Source organism: Rhea americana, unplaced genomic scaffold (assembly GCF_003343005.1).
Source record: "Rhea americana isolate MKP2758 unplaced genomic scaffold, rheAme1 scaffold_79, whole genome shotgun sequence".
Classification (NCBI taxonomy): domain Eukaryota; kingdom Metazoa; phylum Chordata; class Aves; order Rheiformes; family Rheidae; genus Rhea; species Rhea americana.
Window position 1 is genome coordinate 3,851,567 of NW_028186967.1, and position 14,885 is coordinate 3,866,451.

The 14,885-nt window shown below is 43.2% G+C and overlaps 1 protein-coding gene across 1 annotated transcript; it reads left to right on the top strand.

The window, feature by feature from the left end:
- Nucleotides 1-6,025: 6,025 nt before the first annotated feature.
- LOC146585652 (T-complex protein 11-like protein 2) lies at nucleotides 6,026-14,739 on the top strand (the record flags this gene model as incomplete). Its single annotated transcript, XM_085322614.1, has 7 exons — nucleotides 6,026-6,078; nucleotides 7,083-7,331; nucleotides 10,614-10,693; nucleotides 11,068-11,238; nucleotides 12,637-12,769; nucleotides 13,679-13,799; nucleotides 14,519-14,739. Coding segments are annotated over exons 4-7 (611 nt in total), but the record flags the coding sequence as incomplete, so codon positions are not given.
- Nucleotides 14,740-14,885: the final 146 nt, after the last annotated feature.

The window sequence follows — 14,885 nt, forward strand, 5'->3', positions numbered from 1 at the left end:
CCGCCCCCCGCGGGAGCCCGGCGTGCCGTGGCGGCGGGGAAGGCTGTGCGCGGTCGTGGAGAGGGCCCGTAGGCGAGGCCGCGCTTTGGGGACACCCAGGGCTGGGGGGTGGGTAATGCTCTCCGCGGTGAGAAAGGGGGGAGAGCCCGCCTGTGGGCGGGAGGGAGAGAGCGCACGGAAATAAGGTGAAACCATCTTTTTGAAAGGGCCTCAAATGTTCCAGCATCACACAGAGCAGCTTAAAACCTTTTCGGAAACTGAGTAGTTACGTGCTGTTGTCCTGTGCTTGTCCGATTGTGGGAGACTCCGAACAAACAYAAGCTAGCTCCCCTTCTGTCTGCCTGGGGTGGGCTGTTAGACAAATGAGGCCTGGGAAGAACTTCGATGTTTAAAAAACGTGCCTTGACTGCACCAGTATTGTACCTTTTCTACATCCTTTCGGTAATTCTGGACAGGCGCTGTATCGCTTGACACATGTCCAGCTGCGCTGCCAGTTCAGAATTTTACAACGACCGGGATCGAGGTCGGTCAGTCCAGCCCCGCTGTTCAGTGATGTCTTAGAGGGAGCTAATTTATTTTTATGTAACAGTATGCATGGATTGTGTGCATTGCAAGACCAAGGTRTGTCACTGCATCTGATTCCTCTAACTAGGGGTTACATTTCTGCAAGTGATTCCTAATGACAAGAAGAAAGTGAGCCATGTTTTTCTTACAACCTCCATAGGTACAATGCAGGCAACAGCAATGCAAAGTTCTTCATATACAGGTTCGTAGCATACATTCCTCTTGTCATTGCTTTGCCTTCCTCAGTTCTTGAGCCCCCTGTGCTGACATTGTACCCTTTGCAATTAGAAGCAAGGCTTCCGTAAAACATGTTTTGTTAGCTGCCTGAAGATTCAAGGCAAGATTAACRTTGGAGCTTGCTATTTCAGACTTAGTAGAAGCTGGCCTGCAATCATGTGGTGTCTGCAAATCGCTGGCAGCTTCCAAGAGGCGCTTGGATCCAGGATTCGGGACACCCGGGACATTGTTGTGACAGAAAGTGTCCAATGTGACGGAGTAAGTAATCAGAGAATCCTAAAAGCAAAAACACGCACAAAAGTCTTCTGTACTGGTTCTGTCCCAAGACTTCCCTGGGCTTCAGACAGAAAGGAGGCTGCAGATTTTCCAAATACTCCATTTCTAATTTCCTCACACCCTCYAGACATATTCAGTAGCTCTGATGTCAGGATGAACTCTGTCAAGGATTATTTAGAACTGCCTTTAATTTCATCACAAGATGGTGAACAAAGTAAGCTGATTATTGCCTTTATCTTTCACAATTGTTAACACCATTCAGAGAGACTTAGATGGTAGACTTTTATTAAAGTGATAATGGATTKAGGTCTGGGCTAAGAGCAAAAAACTGCTAGACAACCACTAGTAATGGCAGTAGTTTCAGAAGGGGTTTTTTGTTTGTTTGTTGTAACAACAATGTCATGAAAGTTCTGAGCAGTGTGTTATTCCCGTGGACACGTTACTCTTCTTCCCTGCATTTCAATATGTATCTTTCTATCTCAGGCTAACTTTTATAAAGGTCTGTGTTCATGCCTGCCTGTATCTGTTAATATTTACTCTTATTAAAAATCTGTGTGGGATGAAAGAAAAACATCACTTCTGTGGAAGACACACAATGAAATGAAAATAATGCTTTAGAGCTCTACTCAAGCATCTGTGCAAAGATCTTAAACATGTAGTTTCTCTAAGACACTACAAAGTGATAGCAACAAGAAGTGTTTTCCAGCTCTACACCTAGGCTGTGCATTGGCTTGCCAAGGATCATTCCGTGAATGGAAGTTCCTCGCATAAATGTGCAAGCTGTAACTCCCTGCAAGATAAAGGCTTAGGGTGCTAACTGACCTGTTTCAGCATTTGATTACACCAAAGAAGTCCAATATCATTTTGTCTTGGAAAATAATTACTTTTCTTTCTTCATCTTTGATTCCTAATACTTTTTTTTTAACAAAATTTAGGTTCTGTATTCTTCAGAGTGGGGCAGGATCACAGTCCCTGATTTGAGCTTGCAAATCCAGTTTCACTTAATATTTATGCCAAGGTTTAGGCCCGAACAAAACTCTTAGAGCTGTAAATGGTGTTCTAGTCAGTAACTACTAGCATGGGTGATAGAAGGAAAATTTGTAGTTGTTGCAGGCATTCTGTGGCTATAATTCTGTAAAATTCACACATGTGAGGCAAAGGGTCATTAGTTGAAGGGGATGCTGGAGTGATGGCAGGTTGCAGACTCCATGAAAGAACTTCTTTAGCTGATTGCCCAGACCCTAACAAGGAGCACTGACACAGGRTCAGCAGGGGCTCTTACATTCCCTCTGGAGGTGGCCGGAGCAGATATGAGTAATCTTGTACTAAAATGAATGAGGAGCTCTCAGAATATTGTGTCCTCCTGAATACTGCMTAAGTAGAAATATTCAGCAGTAAAACACGTGACTTAGAAGAACTATTAAAACCAGAGTTTCCACAATGAACATCTAGCCGGAACTTTAGCTGTCCTAGGCCTTAGGATAAGGAGGATCTTGGGTTTCTATTTAGGAAAGGTCTAGAAAAAGCCAAGATTTGTAGCAGTAACCTAAGACAAAGGATTTGGGCTCTTGAAGCCATTTGGAGAGCTGACCATAAGAATCCATCCTCATGGGTGTTATCAGAGGCAATAATCAAGAAGATCATCAATGGTAAGCAGCAAGGGGTTGTAAATCCATTCAGGTAGTSAGGCAGTGTAGATAAGTGGCGTACCGCTTCACCTTCTCCAGCTCAGCCTCAGCCGTGACAAGGAAGATGTTTCAGCAAAGGACTGAGAATAATGTTTTAGTAATTGTTTCTAGCAGTCAGTAACCCAAAATAAAGAAAATGGCTTGACAAGGGTTAGTTTTATAGCTTCAGTATGCTGCCTTTTTATTAAGACTAGCTAAAACTTTTTTTTTCACCAAGGAACCAATACAAACTATTTCTTGCTGATCAAAAATACCATTCTACAAACAGGTCCTCATTGTGTTTGACTCAGTAAGTCAAACTTGTTTTTTTTTCCTTCTGTACAGAAAGAGAGATTACTAGTGCTGAGGGGAGCGTGCATTAGGAATTTGTTGAGGTGATAAAGTAACAAGATACTGCAGACTGGAGTGGTTGGGTAGTTTACTGATGTACTTTTCTCTTAGAAACTGCACTGTTCTGTCCTGGCTCTGCTTCTGTGTGAATCTGAAGCTGAATACTTCGGTGGCAAGAAGCAGAAATCCTATCTGCTTCTCACAGGACTGATTTCCTTCTGGCATACAAGAAACTCAGCTGAAGAGCAAGCTGAGAAAGCATCCTTACACCTGCTTTGTAGACTTTTTTTCTTACTCTTGAGCCTATTATCCGGGCCTGATGGTCTCAGTCAGCCTACAGTTTTAACATCCATCTGTTGGCGCTAAAGCCAGTCTGCCTGGCTCAGTTGTTAGGATTAGGGCAAAATATCTTGTGACTTCAAGTTATGTTCTCAACTCAAGTTGTCAGGGGCCCTGGTGTAAACAACAACATGCCCTGCCCTTTCCTTCTGCTTCCATGCTGGCCATCGTTGTTAGCCACATACTGGGACATTTCTGACCTGAGGGGCCAGGTGCAGCTGCACTCCTTGCCCACTCAGTAGCTGTGTTGTTGTTTGCTAGGTAAAGCAGTGCATTAATTGTAGGCTTTCTTATCCTTGCCAGTTTTAGTGGTAACAGGAAGGAAAAGTTGTGAGCTAAGTTGCTGCAAAGGCTGAACACAAAATAGTCCTTCAGTAGAGTTTACAGCAGTTTGCTAGTGAAAGGTGTAGAACTAAGACCAACTGGAGACACCAGTGAAAGGTTTGCCTGCCTGTGCCATATAAGACATGTAGTCATTGATCTTAATTGACCAGATTTAAAGGCTGTACAATTATTTTCTTGACAGTGCAGAAGACTTAGACATTGCAAAATGAGTGACATTTGTCCATGCAGTAAGTCCTCCACAGTGAGGAATCTTCAAGATCCATATAATGGCCCATAGCATCATTGTCTCTGGATTATGAAGGAATAGAAACAAAAAAAAAAGGGAAAAAAAAGTGGTTTCTTTTGCTGGGTACTGTAGAATCCAATTTATTGGCCTTTGGAGTGGAATTTTGAAGTATGTCTTAGGTGCCTCAGCTTTATATACAGATATATCTCTATATAGGAAGAGAAAGCAAGCTGGATACTTCCGAATGGGCTCCAAGACAAAAAGCACGCTCTTGGGGAGAAAAGGAGTAGTTCTACAGCTAAAAAAAAATGTTTTTTAAAGCCGTCCCTGTCTGGAGTTCCATACAATACTGCATGCAACACTGCCTWCTTTGAAATACCTTTTCCCCTTTTCCTTTAAAGTTGACCTTTTATATAAAAGTTTACAAGCTAGTCTACCTGGTAGAGCTAGGGCATTCCTTATCCTCCCTGTGGAAGGTGGACCACTGAGCACCACTGGATTACAGAATCACTCATCCACATACACAGAGCRCACAAAACGGACCCGAGGAAACTGGACAGGTGCTCTGACAGAAGGGAAGAATTGTTGGGCCTTGGTATTTGCTGACAGTGTTATTTCAGCGATTTTACATGATACAACCAGTTAGTTAGTAAAAGGCATCAGCAGCCCTCACAGTAAAGACCAAACTCAGGTTTCCCCCACTCCCATACCTTTCAGATGGCATTTAAGCTAAAATGGATGTAAAAATAATAAAGAATACATCCTTGGAAGTGAGAACAGCCCTGGACAAGACACTCCAGCTGTCAGGCATCACAGATAGTCTTTCCCAAAGGTCTTTTGAGCTTCTCTCCAACTGCTGATGCCACGTGACATGCAAAAACTGGGGCAAAGTAGTGCAAACGCAGTTACTTAAAACATCCTCTTCCTTATGGAAGCTATTAGGCTGTTCGACTTAATCTCATTTAATCTCCCCGAAAGCACGGCTCTGCATCCCTTGGAGAAGCGCTCCACGTCATGCAGGACACCTGCACGGCCTGTCCCCGTTCCCCGCTTGGAGCTCTTGCGGCATCGTTAGGACCTGCTGCAGACGTTGTTCCATCTCAATACAACCTCTGTCCCCAGATAGTTTTGTCACACGTGCTAGCGATGAAGTAATTACTTGCCAGAAGGGGAGGCCTGTCTGTGTGTTAATGAGGAAGGAGGCTCAATTTAGCTAGCACCTGCTTCCCGGCAGGTGAGGCACCAGTGGCGGGATGCTCCTGGGAGTGACGGGGAGGTACGATGGCCCCTGGCAGGCCTTGCSAAGCCCACGGGCATCTGAACCTGCTCGCCCGGCCTGGGGATGCTATGGCCGCGAGCGAGGCATGTGAGGAAAGGCGGTCGCGGCCCCAAGATGGCGGGGGGCAGAGATGACCCGACGGGCGGCGGGAAGCCTCTGGGGGCACCTTCACAGCTTCCTCCGCAGCGCAGTGAACCCAGCAGGGRCCAAGGCGCTCGGTGCCCGCCCTTCCCCTGCCGAGGGCAGGCGCTGCGCGCCCCTCCGCAGCGCTGCGCTCCTCCCGCCACGAACAGCGCACCCCGCTGCGCGGGGTGGGGGCAACCTACGCCCCCCCTCCCCCCCGCGCCTCGGCGAGGGAGTCGCGGGGCGGGGCTAAGCGCGGAGGCCCCGCCCCYTCGGGGTCGGGCCGGATCGACGCGRCTCTTCCGTAAACACCGCCGGCCCCGCCTCTCGYCTCCCCGCCCCCCTCCCCCGGCAGGGCCCACTCAGCCGGGGTGGGGGGAGTGGGATAAACGTCTTGCCCTGTAAAGTCATCTTTCTCCTTTCTTAGTGCTTGGCTCCGGACAAAACGAGGACGAGTGGATGATTTGTGGGTGGGTAGGGAAAGGTTAACTCAGGTCTTCGGGATAGCTCGCTGCTGGCCGGCAGCAAAGTGCTAAGCACCCCTCTGCCCCCGGCGGGAGATGGACGCGCCCAAGGAAGCTACTAATAGTGCGGGCCGAGTATATAACTCGGGGGGTGTTTAAAGCCCCGGTGAGCGCTGCTGAGCAGGGTGAGCTGCTGCCGTCGCCGCGGTGAGTGGCCGGGGGGGAGCTAGGGCAGAGCAGGGTAGGGTAGGGCCGGGCCGGGCCAGGCTGCGCTGTCTCGCAGCGGGGCGCCCGGGCGATGAGCTGCGGGGTGAGGGCTGGGGGGCCGCTAGCCTGCCGGGCGGGGTGGGGGGGCGGCTGCGCTGGGCAGCGCCCCACTGCTCTGCCCGCGCCCCGCTCCGAAGCGGCCCCGGGCACCCGATGGGTCTTGCAGCCCCCGGGTCCGCAGCTCGTCCCGTACGCACAGGGCTGCCTCTTTCCGTCCCTTGGACGCCGCTGTCCGCCGAGGCGATCCGCCTCGACGAGCAACCGCGGCTGCTGTCCTTGCGGCCCCCGCTCCGGCCGCGCAAGGGCACCCCGGCGGCGCGTCCCCGGCAGGGCCAGGGCGCCCTGCGGCCCCCTCCCTTCGTCCCCTCCCGGGTCTGTCCTTGGAAACGCTGTTTGTTTTGGTCGGCGAGTGCCAAACTCCTGCCTTTGGTAACTCAAAAAACATAGGGCTGGGGGAGGAGATACGAGGCTAAACAGATGGAGGAAGAGGAGGAGCCCGCGGCGCTTCACCCTCCCCCCTCCGGGAGGCAGGCCGAGTGGGGGGGAGGAGAGGGGGTGGGGAGGCAACATGGCCGGGGGGGGGAGCAGCGCAACATGGTGGGGTTTGGGAGGGAGGGGAGGCGACACCCGGACACTTTGCCGCTCGGCTCGGCCCGGCCCTGAGGAGAGCGCGTTACATCAGTGCCGAAGTGGCTGCCCGCGGCCAAGCGTCTGGAAAACACAGGCTTCTCGCGCTCTTCTTTCTTTCTTTCTTTTTTTTTCCTTCCCCTTCTTAAGCCTTCAGCAAGGGAGAAAGGGGGAAGCCTCACAGCTAGAAAGCTAAAGGAGAAAACTGTCTGTTAGAGGCTGTCAAAATCGGGAAGGGAAGGAGAGAGGGCTGAGAAAATTCAGTACCTCTCTTAACAAAGGCTCTTTTTTTCTCCTGCTACGCTGTGGGACCGCAGAGCGAGTGCTGACAACGGTGGAGTCTGTGAAAGGGAAACTCTAGCCCAAAGGAGATTCGGTAGATGCCAGCTGGAAGATAGTGAGGGTATAAGCCCAGTGGAATAAACAAAATCAAGTTCACAGTGGTAAAACAGGACCGAGCGCTTAGAAAGGGCGTGCAGAAGATAGTCTCACTTGCACAAAGCAGGGCTGTGGAAAAACTTGAAGATATCTGAGGAGAAATAAAACCTTCTGCTTTCTCTTTCCAGGTGCTCTGTAAAATAACTATTAACAGAAACATTTAGGTGTAAAAGTGTGTGGAAGGGAGGTGTTGTGGGCTGGGTAATCCCAAATGGGTAAAAATGGGATTGCTGAATGTGCCTGGAAGATGATCTAAAACTGACCTGATATTCTGATCCAGTTGCTTCTCAGTGAATGTTCAGGTTGGGTGAAGTACTGACTAAGTAAAGCAGGATGCCTTCAGAAAACTGCAATGTTCTGCTCCATTGCAGGTTTAGTAAAAGGCATAATCTGAAATAATGTCTAAACAGCAGCAGAATCCATGATAACTTATTTTTTCCCTGTTAAACTAACCAATAGCTTGGTTATGAGGGAGTAAATAGACTGATGCTTTGGGCATTTTAAAGTTATTTTAGCTTTGTCTCACATCTAGGATTTATCCTAAAAATACTGCAAAATGGAACTGATTTAAGAAAAAAAAGGGGGGGCAAAAAAAAAGCATATGACTGATTGAATTCCACTGCCAAACTATCAAACCTAAAATAAAAGTAAGCGTTACTTGTTTTTTCTTACAGAAAAGTAAAGCAGGCTGTAATCAGAGTCTGACACTTTAATAGAATTGGTAGGACATTAAGTTGTTTATTAAAACATTAGCCTAATATGTAATTCCTAATGAACAAACTACAAATAAGAAGGTAGTACTGTCTAGTCAAGATGGTGAGTTCTGGAAAACTAAGACTTTTCTGAAATAATTTTTAATTGGAAACTATATTAATCTAAATTTAAAATTACACATGAACTTTGCCTTTCATGACTTCTGAGGAGCTCTAAGCTGTCTACAAAAGTATAAAGAAAAGAAGCTTTTCCAGTGTGTGCTATTAAAAAAAAGAACTAAATAATTCCGTCCTCTATTGTTATAACTGATTAGAAAAGCCTTCTTCAGTTTGCGGTTTTCTTTGATATACTCAATGAATGCTTTTCCTTTGTGCTTTTTAGCTGTTGGGCAGCATATTAAAAATACTAGATTGCATATCCAGATTTTGCGTGTGCATTTCACTTGTGTTTCCTTTGATGTGCTTGCTGCCTTCTATAGCTATCAAACTTGTAATTTAGCAGTAATGCACTGAATCTGCAGAATATATCCATTTTCTCCCTCACCATTTCCCCTGGGAAAACCATTTATTCTGGCAAAGACTTAGATTTTTTTTTTTTTCAGTATGCTATCTCATGTTGCCTTGCTGGAACTTCTTAATGAAATGAAGTCTTCTGAAGCACTGTACTAGTAAAACTTTATGAACAGGCATGGCCTCAGTACATCAAAATAGCTTATGGGTCTCTCTGAAATGCAAGTATTTGTTGCTGAAAGATGCTTTGCTAGGCGTAGTATGCAACAACTTACTGTGTATGAAAGTTTGTTTAATTTCCATCCTACTCATTTGGTCATTTTGACCACCCAGGTTATGGTGGAATATGGATGACATTGCTGACTTTCTTCCACAGCTTATTGCATTTTTTTTTTTTTTTTTTTTTTTTTTGTCAGGGGCACCTTGCAAATCTGAATCTTTTAGTCTGTTTTCATCTTCCGCACACTGACAGTTCAGAAGAAATGTTTTTGAAGTGATGTAGAAACTGTGAGGATGGGTTTTTAAACCATGGGTTGATATGCTGCTAGCGGGTTACCTCCCACTCACCCACCCACCTAACATGGACCACACAAGGCTAACATTTTACAGGCTAGTTATATGTATATGGGCTTTATACGTGATTAAAGCCTGGAAATTGACTGTAGATCCTGAAAAAATAGATGCAAATATATAATGTTTTGCAGTCTCTGTAGGGTTGCTATCTTTAGGTGAATGGTTCCACATAAGAAACCTGGAACACGTGTAAAGTTAGGTTACTTATTACAATTAATTTTTAATCAGCTCTAGTTTTGACATCTATACAACAGAGACCTTAGTGGAAGAAATGGTTTTAGTCTCTTGTATAACATGAGCTAGTGACTAATTTGTAATTGTAACTTAGACAATTACGATTTCCAAGTCAAAAATGTCTCAAAGTCTTTTGGTTTTCCAGGATCACTTGCAGTTTGCTGTCTTGTCCAGACAACATCACTTAATAACTAGATCTCATTTTTTTCTTAGAAACTATAAAATTGCTTTTGTAATAGAACAAGTATGATATTAAATATCACAACTAAACCCATAAGTCTTTAACCTATGACCTATTATACTCTTCTCAAAAATTTCATGACTTCTTCAGTAAGTAATTAAACCAACAGCAGTGTTCTTGCTGATATATATAATTCTTTCCACAGAAAAGTCTAAAACACTGCAGAAATAACACACTCAAATGCATGTTCTTTTCTGTTGTGAGGGGCTGAGAAATAAAGACTTAACAAATGTTAATGATCTCAATTATCAGAGGAGTATTCCTCAGTTTAATACTTCATCAAGTTACAAAGGCAGATCAAGAATGAGTTGGTACCCCAAAAAATCAAGCGCTCTAAGTTGTGGCTAGCTGCCTCACAACCAACTACACAAAAACCTTCCTCACCAAACCTTTTTCTTCATGTAGTTACCCACAGAGGTCATCCTTTGGTTGCTAAAAGTGGTTTTTTAGCAAGTTTGACAGAATTGCAGTGTACAGTGTTCTTTGCTTTCTGAAGTTGGTGCTATTTAATTATAAATGAAGTCATCTTGCTTAGTATCTAACTTAAGCTTGAAGGTGGAAGACTTGTTGGCTTCCTGTTTGAGAAGACCTAATGATGTTGGTGACTGTCTGTTCATAAACTCTACTACAGGATATTTCATGACCATAATGGAAGATGGACAGCTAGCTTTGGTATCTGGGGCAAATTCCTTTGGGAGTAATTATGATCGTTGACTTCCGGTTTCCAATTTTAATGATTAAAGGATTTTTCATTTCCTGTCTTACAACTATTGTTCATGGGTATCAGTACTATGCAGCTGTCCAAAGTCTCTGCAGTTGCTGGTTACTGCCTGGGAAGCAGTTTCTTTGTGGAGACAAGTACTGTGAAGCATGACACTTCTTGATGTTGTCATGTAGCCTAAATGAAATGTTAGAAACTTTAGACTTAGTATTGTCTGTCTGTGATTTCTTTTTTTTAAAAAAAAAAAAAAAAAGAGAGAAAACAAACTCACCTCTAGGAAGAGTATTTCTGGGTCTGTGCCATTGTTAATATAATTCTGTGACCTGCTGCTTTAGGTGGGTCTTTGAATTTCTGACAGTATGTATCTAGAAGTCTGCAATGTTATAAATTATTTGCCCCTTCTCCTGTTCTCCCACAGCAACTTCTATGTTTGCTTCAGAATTCCTGCTCTCACTGCGCTTTGTGGAAGGAAGCTAATTTCAAAGACATCACTTGCTGGTAAAATAAAAAATCAAGTTATTTTAACACTAGATAGGGAATAGTAACATTATGGGGAATGCATTTATGGAGTCTGACCACAAGGAGCTTTAGGGATTATGATGGGCAGCCTTTTACTTTTGAGATAGGACTAATTTACAAACTGATTATGCTGGAGATACTAAGGTAGGACAGAAGCCCAGATATAAAACTCTTGCAGAGGTATAGCTTTTAATAGCTACATGATTCTGTACATGACAACTCAGATTCTTTCTGTAACAACTTTTTAAGAAAGGTAATAACTTGTTCCTTTTTTACCATGTAATGGTCAACATCTGACTTTGAAAAACAAAAAAAAATTCAAGAAAGCGCTGGTTTTGTATTTGTCTCTCCAGGTTTTGGGTTGCTCTACCAGCTGAAGTGAATCAGAATGCCTCTCAATGATGACCAGAGCAGTGATTCAGATTCTTCACGTTTCTCTGAAAGCACGGCCTCTTCTAGTGACTCTGAGTATTCAAGACAGAGCTTCAACAGTGATTCTTCAAGCAAGCCCAATTCCCCAGCCTGTAAGCCTATTTTGCCCTTACTTACATTGTGCCTTTACCTACATGGGGGCTAAGTCATCCTATTTGTCTTTACTGTCATGGGTAGAACTTGGGGTTCTGAATCTGTGTTTGAGAGAGTATTGGGAGAAAGGCATAGCTTTTTCTTTACTATGAGCAGGCATCTTGTGTGTGGACCACCACCAGCAGCTGTATCCGTGGGATCTGCTTGTGTGCCCTTTTAATTCTGCAAGTGTGAGGAGAAAGTGTGCCACAGTGGACATTCTGGTCTTCTGCTAGTCTTGACAGTGGTACTGACCCTTTGCACATAAAACTGCATTAAGCTGGTTGAGAGCTTTTTCTCCCAACCAAAGAGAAGGCTTTTCTTCCTTTCGCTTTACACATTTCAAAATAAACCTGTGATTTTTAGTTTTGTGATATATTACATTTAAGCAAACTTCATAGAAGTTAACCTATCTTTTTTAAAAAATATTAGGACTAAGCAGAAAATACCTTGCATAAGAAAGGTATTTTGAATAAATAATGATGATAAATAATATATTGGTTCAAATGTGTTTTAACTTTCATGTCTTTAAGCATTCTCAGAGCATGTATGGTTCTCCTTGCTTTTGAGGTGTTTTTTGTGGTCTGTTTCTTTAAAGTCAAGTCTTGTATTAAAGCAAGCTTGTTAGTGGAGCTGCAAGCTAGTGTTTGCTCCCTGTCCTTCTGTCATTACCAGCCTTCAAAAGCATAATTCCAAATTAAATGACAGAATTTTGGATTTAAAAATCTTGAACTTACTCATGCTTTCAAATGTATTTTAGACTTTCTATTACACCCTTAATGCATATTTATGAAAAAGGAATATAATCTATGAGACATCTATTAGGGAACATAAGTGTGTTCTCTGAAGTCAGTAACTTCTGAATCCTCTCTACTGACAGTTAAATCACAATGTAGCCATTATCATGTGCTCAGGATTATAATGTGCATCTGGTCTCTCTTACTGCCAATGCTTTAAGTATGTTGGATTTTACATAACAGTCAATAGACAATCTGAGAAACAGAAGTTCCTGTTTTAAAAGAAGAAGATACCTTAGATATGATACAGAAATGAGAGGAAGACTACACTTCAAAATGTAATATGGTTTGTTGTCTCCCTTTCCCACCCCTCCTTCTCTTCTTCCCACCCTCTCCCTCACCCCAACCTGGATGAGCTTAGAGTTCATGGAGTTAGTGAATGAAGAAGATATAAAGACCAGGTAATCTTAAATTGCTTCTTGTAAATGGCTAGAGGTCACTTAGCAAGAAGTAAAACATCTTGACTTGTTAGTTGAAGTTGGGCTGCTAAACTTTAATGTTTTCAATTGTACTTATCTGCTATAGTCTTTTGACTTGAATTCATCTTGTTTGTCCCTGCAGCAAGTCCTCCCAAGGTGGTTACATTTGACGAACTGATGGCAGCTGCAAGAAATCTGACAAATTTGACTCTAGCTCATGAAATTGCTGTAAATGCAAACTTTTGCATAAAACATCAAGACCCTCCACAGAACAGGTAAGAGCCTGAATTTTTCAAAAAGGAAAACAGGTTGTGTAGAGAGATGAGAAATGAGGAGCAGATAACAGAAAGCATCTTAGAAGGTTGCAGATTGTGTACCACAACTGCAGGAGTCACAGTCCAAGCTATTTTCCTTGGAATGTGTTGCAGTCTAGTCGAGTTGCTGTAGCGTCTTGGAGCGTATGATGCTCTGTCTTAATTGTGATGTGGAAGATGAAAGGAATGTAATGTGAAGTCTCATTGAGAAGACTAAGTGTGTCAGTCTTCTGTGCGGCTCTGAGTCCTGTGGAAAAGGTGGAATGGTGGGCTTCTGTGTAGTTGCTCATTAGCTCACTAGTCCAGTTACGAAAAGAACATATAGCTCATGATGAACACAGTTCTAAACTACCTCAGAAAAGATGCAGCAATACCTGGAGATCTAGAGAAAGTGAGAAGTAGGAAATGAAAATGTTCCTGCTTGAGTGTTCAGCATCTTTTAATCTTAAAATGGAATCTGATTTTTTCATTTGAGGAAAACTTGCAGAAAGACCTAAGTCCCGTAACTGATAATTCATTATATGACAGAGAATAGTTTTGAGGAAACTTAGCACATAATGCACCAGGTTAGGAAAAACAGTACAAAGTTGATAAGAAAAAAGCGAGGTAAATTCTCTTTACCTACCTCTGTCAGCACCGCTTTCCACAATAAGTGTTTTAGGAGATTTCTTAGCACAGGTCATGGTCTGGGATCGGGTGGTCTACAGTCCAAACAGATATGGTTGTAGATGATGTTAGTTAGCCGTGTGATGTGTGTTTCCCAATAAGCCACTAGGCTAATCTAAAACAGATTTCAACACTTTTTTTTTTTTTTTTAATATCTGTTGGGAATCTATTTTGTTTTCTAATGCCAGCTGATTTATTCCATAGCTTTGCAGGCACAGTGAAGCAAATTCTACATAAGGCATTTTGGGATTGTTTGGAATCAGAACTGAATGAAGATCCTCCAGAGTATGAACATGCTATCAAGCTCTTTGGAGAAATTAAGGAGGTAAAGGGTTTTCTTGATTGTTTGCTTGTTTTTGCATATTCCTTCCCATCCTCCCCTCCCTCTGAATTGTTTTGGCAGTTTAGGTTTGAGGGTCTTGTACTGCACTGAAGGTCTGTTTACTCAAAAGCAAGAACTTGAAGGTGCTTTGACTATAAGATGAAACAATGTTTATTCAGAACAGGCCTATTTCTATGTTAACTACAAATATGATGCACAGATGCAAATAGCTGAGTGGACACACAGCATTGCAGGGTTGTCAGTTGCAGGTCAGTTCTTTTCTAAGCTGCACATCTCTATTAACCTCTGTTCAGCAACGCGCTATAGTTCAGAGCATGAACAAGAGTAGAAACTTGCCTAAATACATTCCTTGCTTATGGTCATCACGCAAGGGAATGTACAAACCCTCAGTCTCTGCACAATGTTAAGTCATTTAAATTTTTAAATCTGTAAATGTTTGTTTGTTTTACAGGGAGGTCTCCCAGTTTTTGAATGAGTCCAATTGACATGCTTTCTGATTTACAGATTTTGAACACTTTTGCAGAATTGTACTGTGACCATTTCAACAGCTTTTTCTCCCCTGCTACATTAGATAATTTTTAGTCTTAACATAACTCATTAGTCAGCTAAATATGCTGGACATGCTATTAGTAAAATTTTATTTCAGTAGAGTTGCTAAATGTTTAAGGATTTACGGTTATTGTTTTTTTTTCCTGCTTTAGATTCTTCTTTCCTTTCTGACTCCTGGAGCAAACAGGATTCAGAATCAAATCTGTGAAGTTCTAGATACAGATCTTATAAGACAGCAGGCAGAGCATAATGCTGTTGATATTCATGGACTAGCAAACTATATCATCAACACTATGGGAAAGCTGTGTGCTCCAATAAGAGATAATGACATAAAACAGTTAAAAGCAACTGACAATATCGTAGAGTTATTGAGGTTGGTATTTGGGATTTTTCTCCCATTTCTCCTTTTTTTTTTTTTTTTTTTTTTTTATGTGCAAAACAATCTTACTGTGAATGAGAGCATGCCTAGGCAGTGAGAGGGGACTTGCTAATAGCAAGTAGTGGCAGTACCTGCTTTCA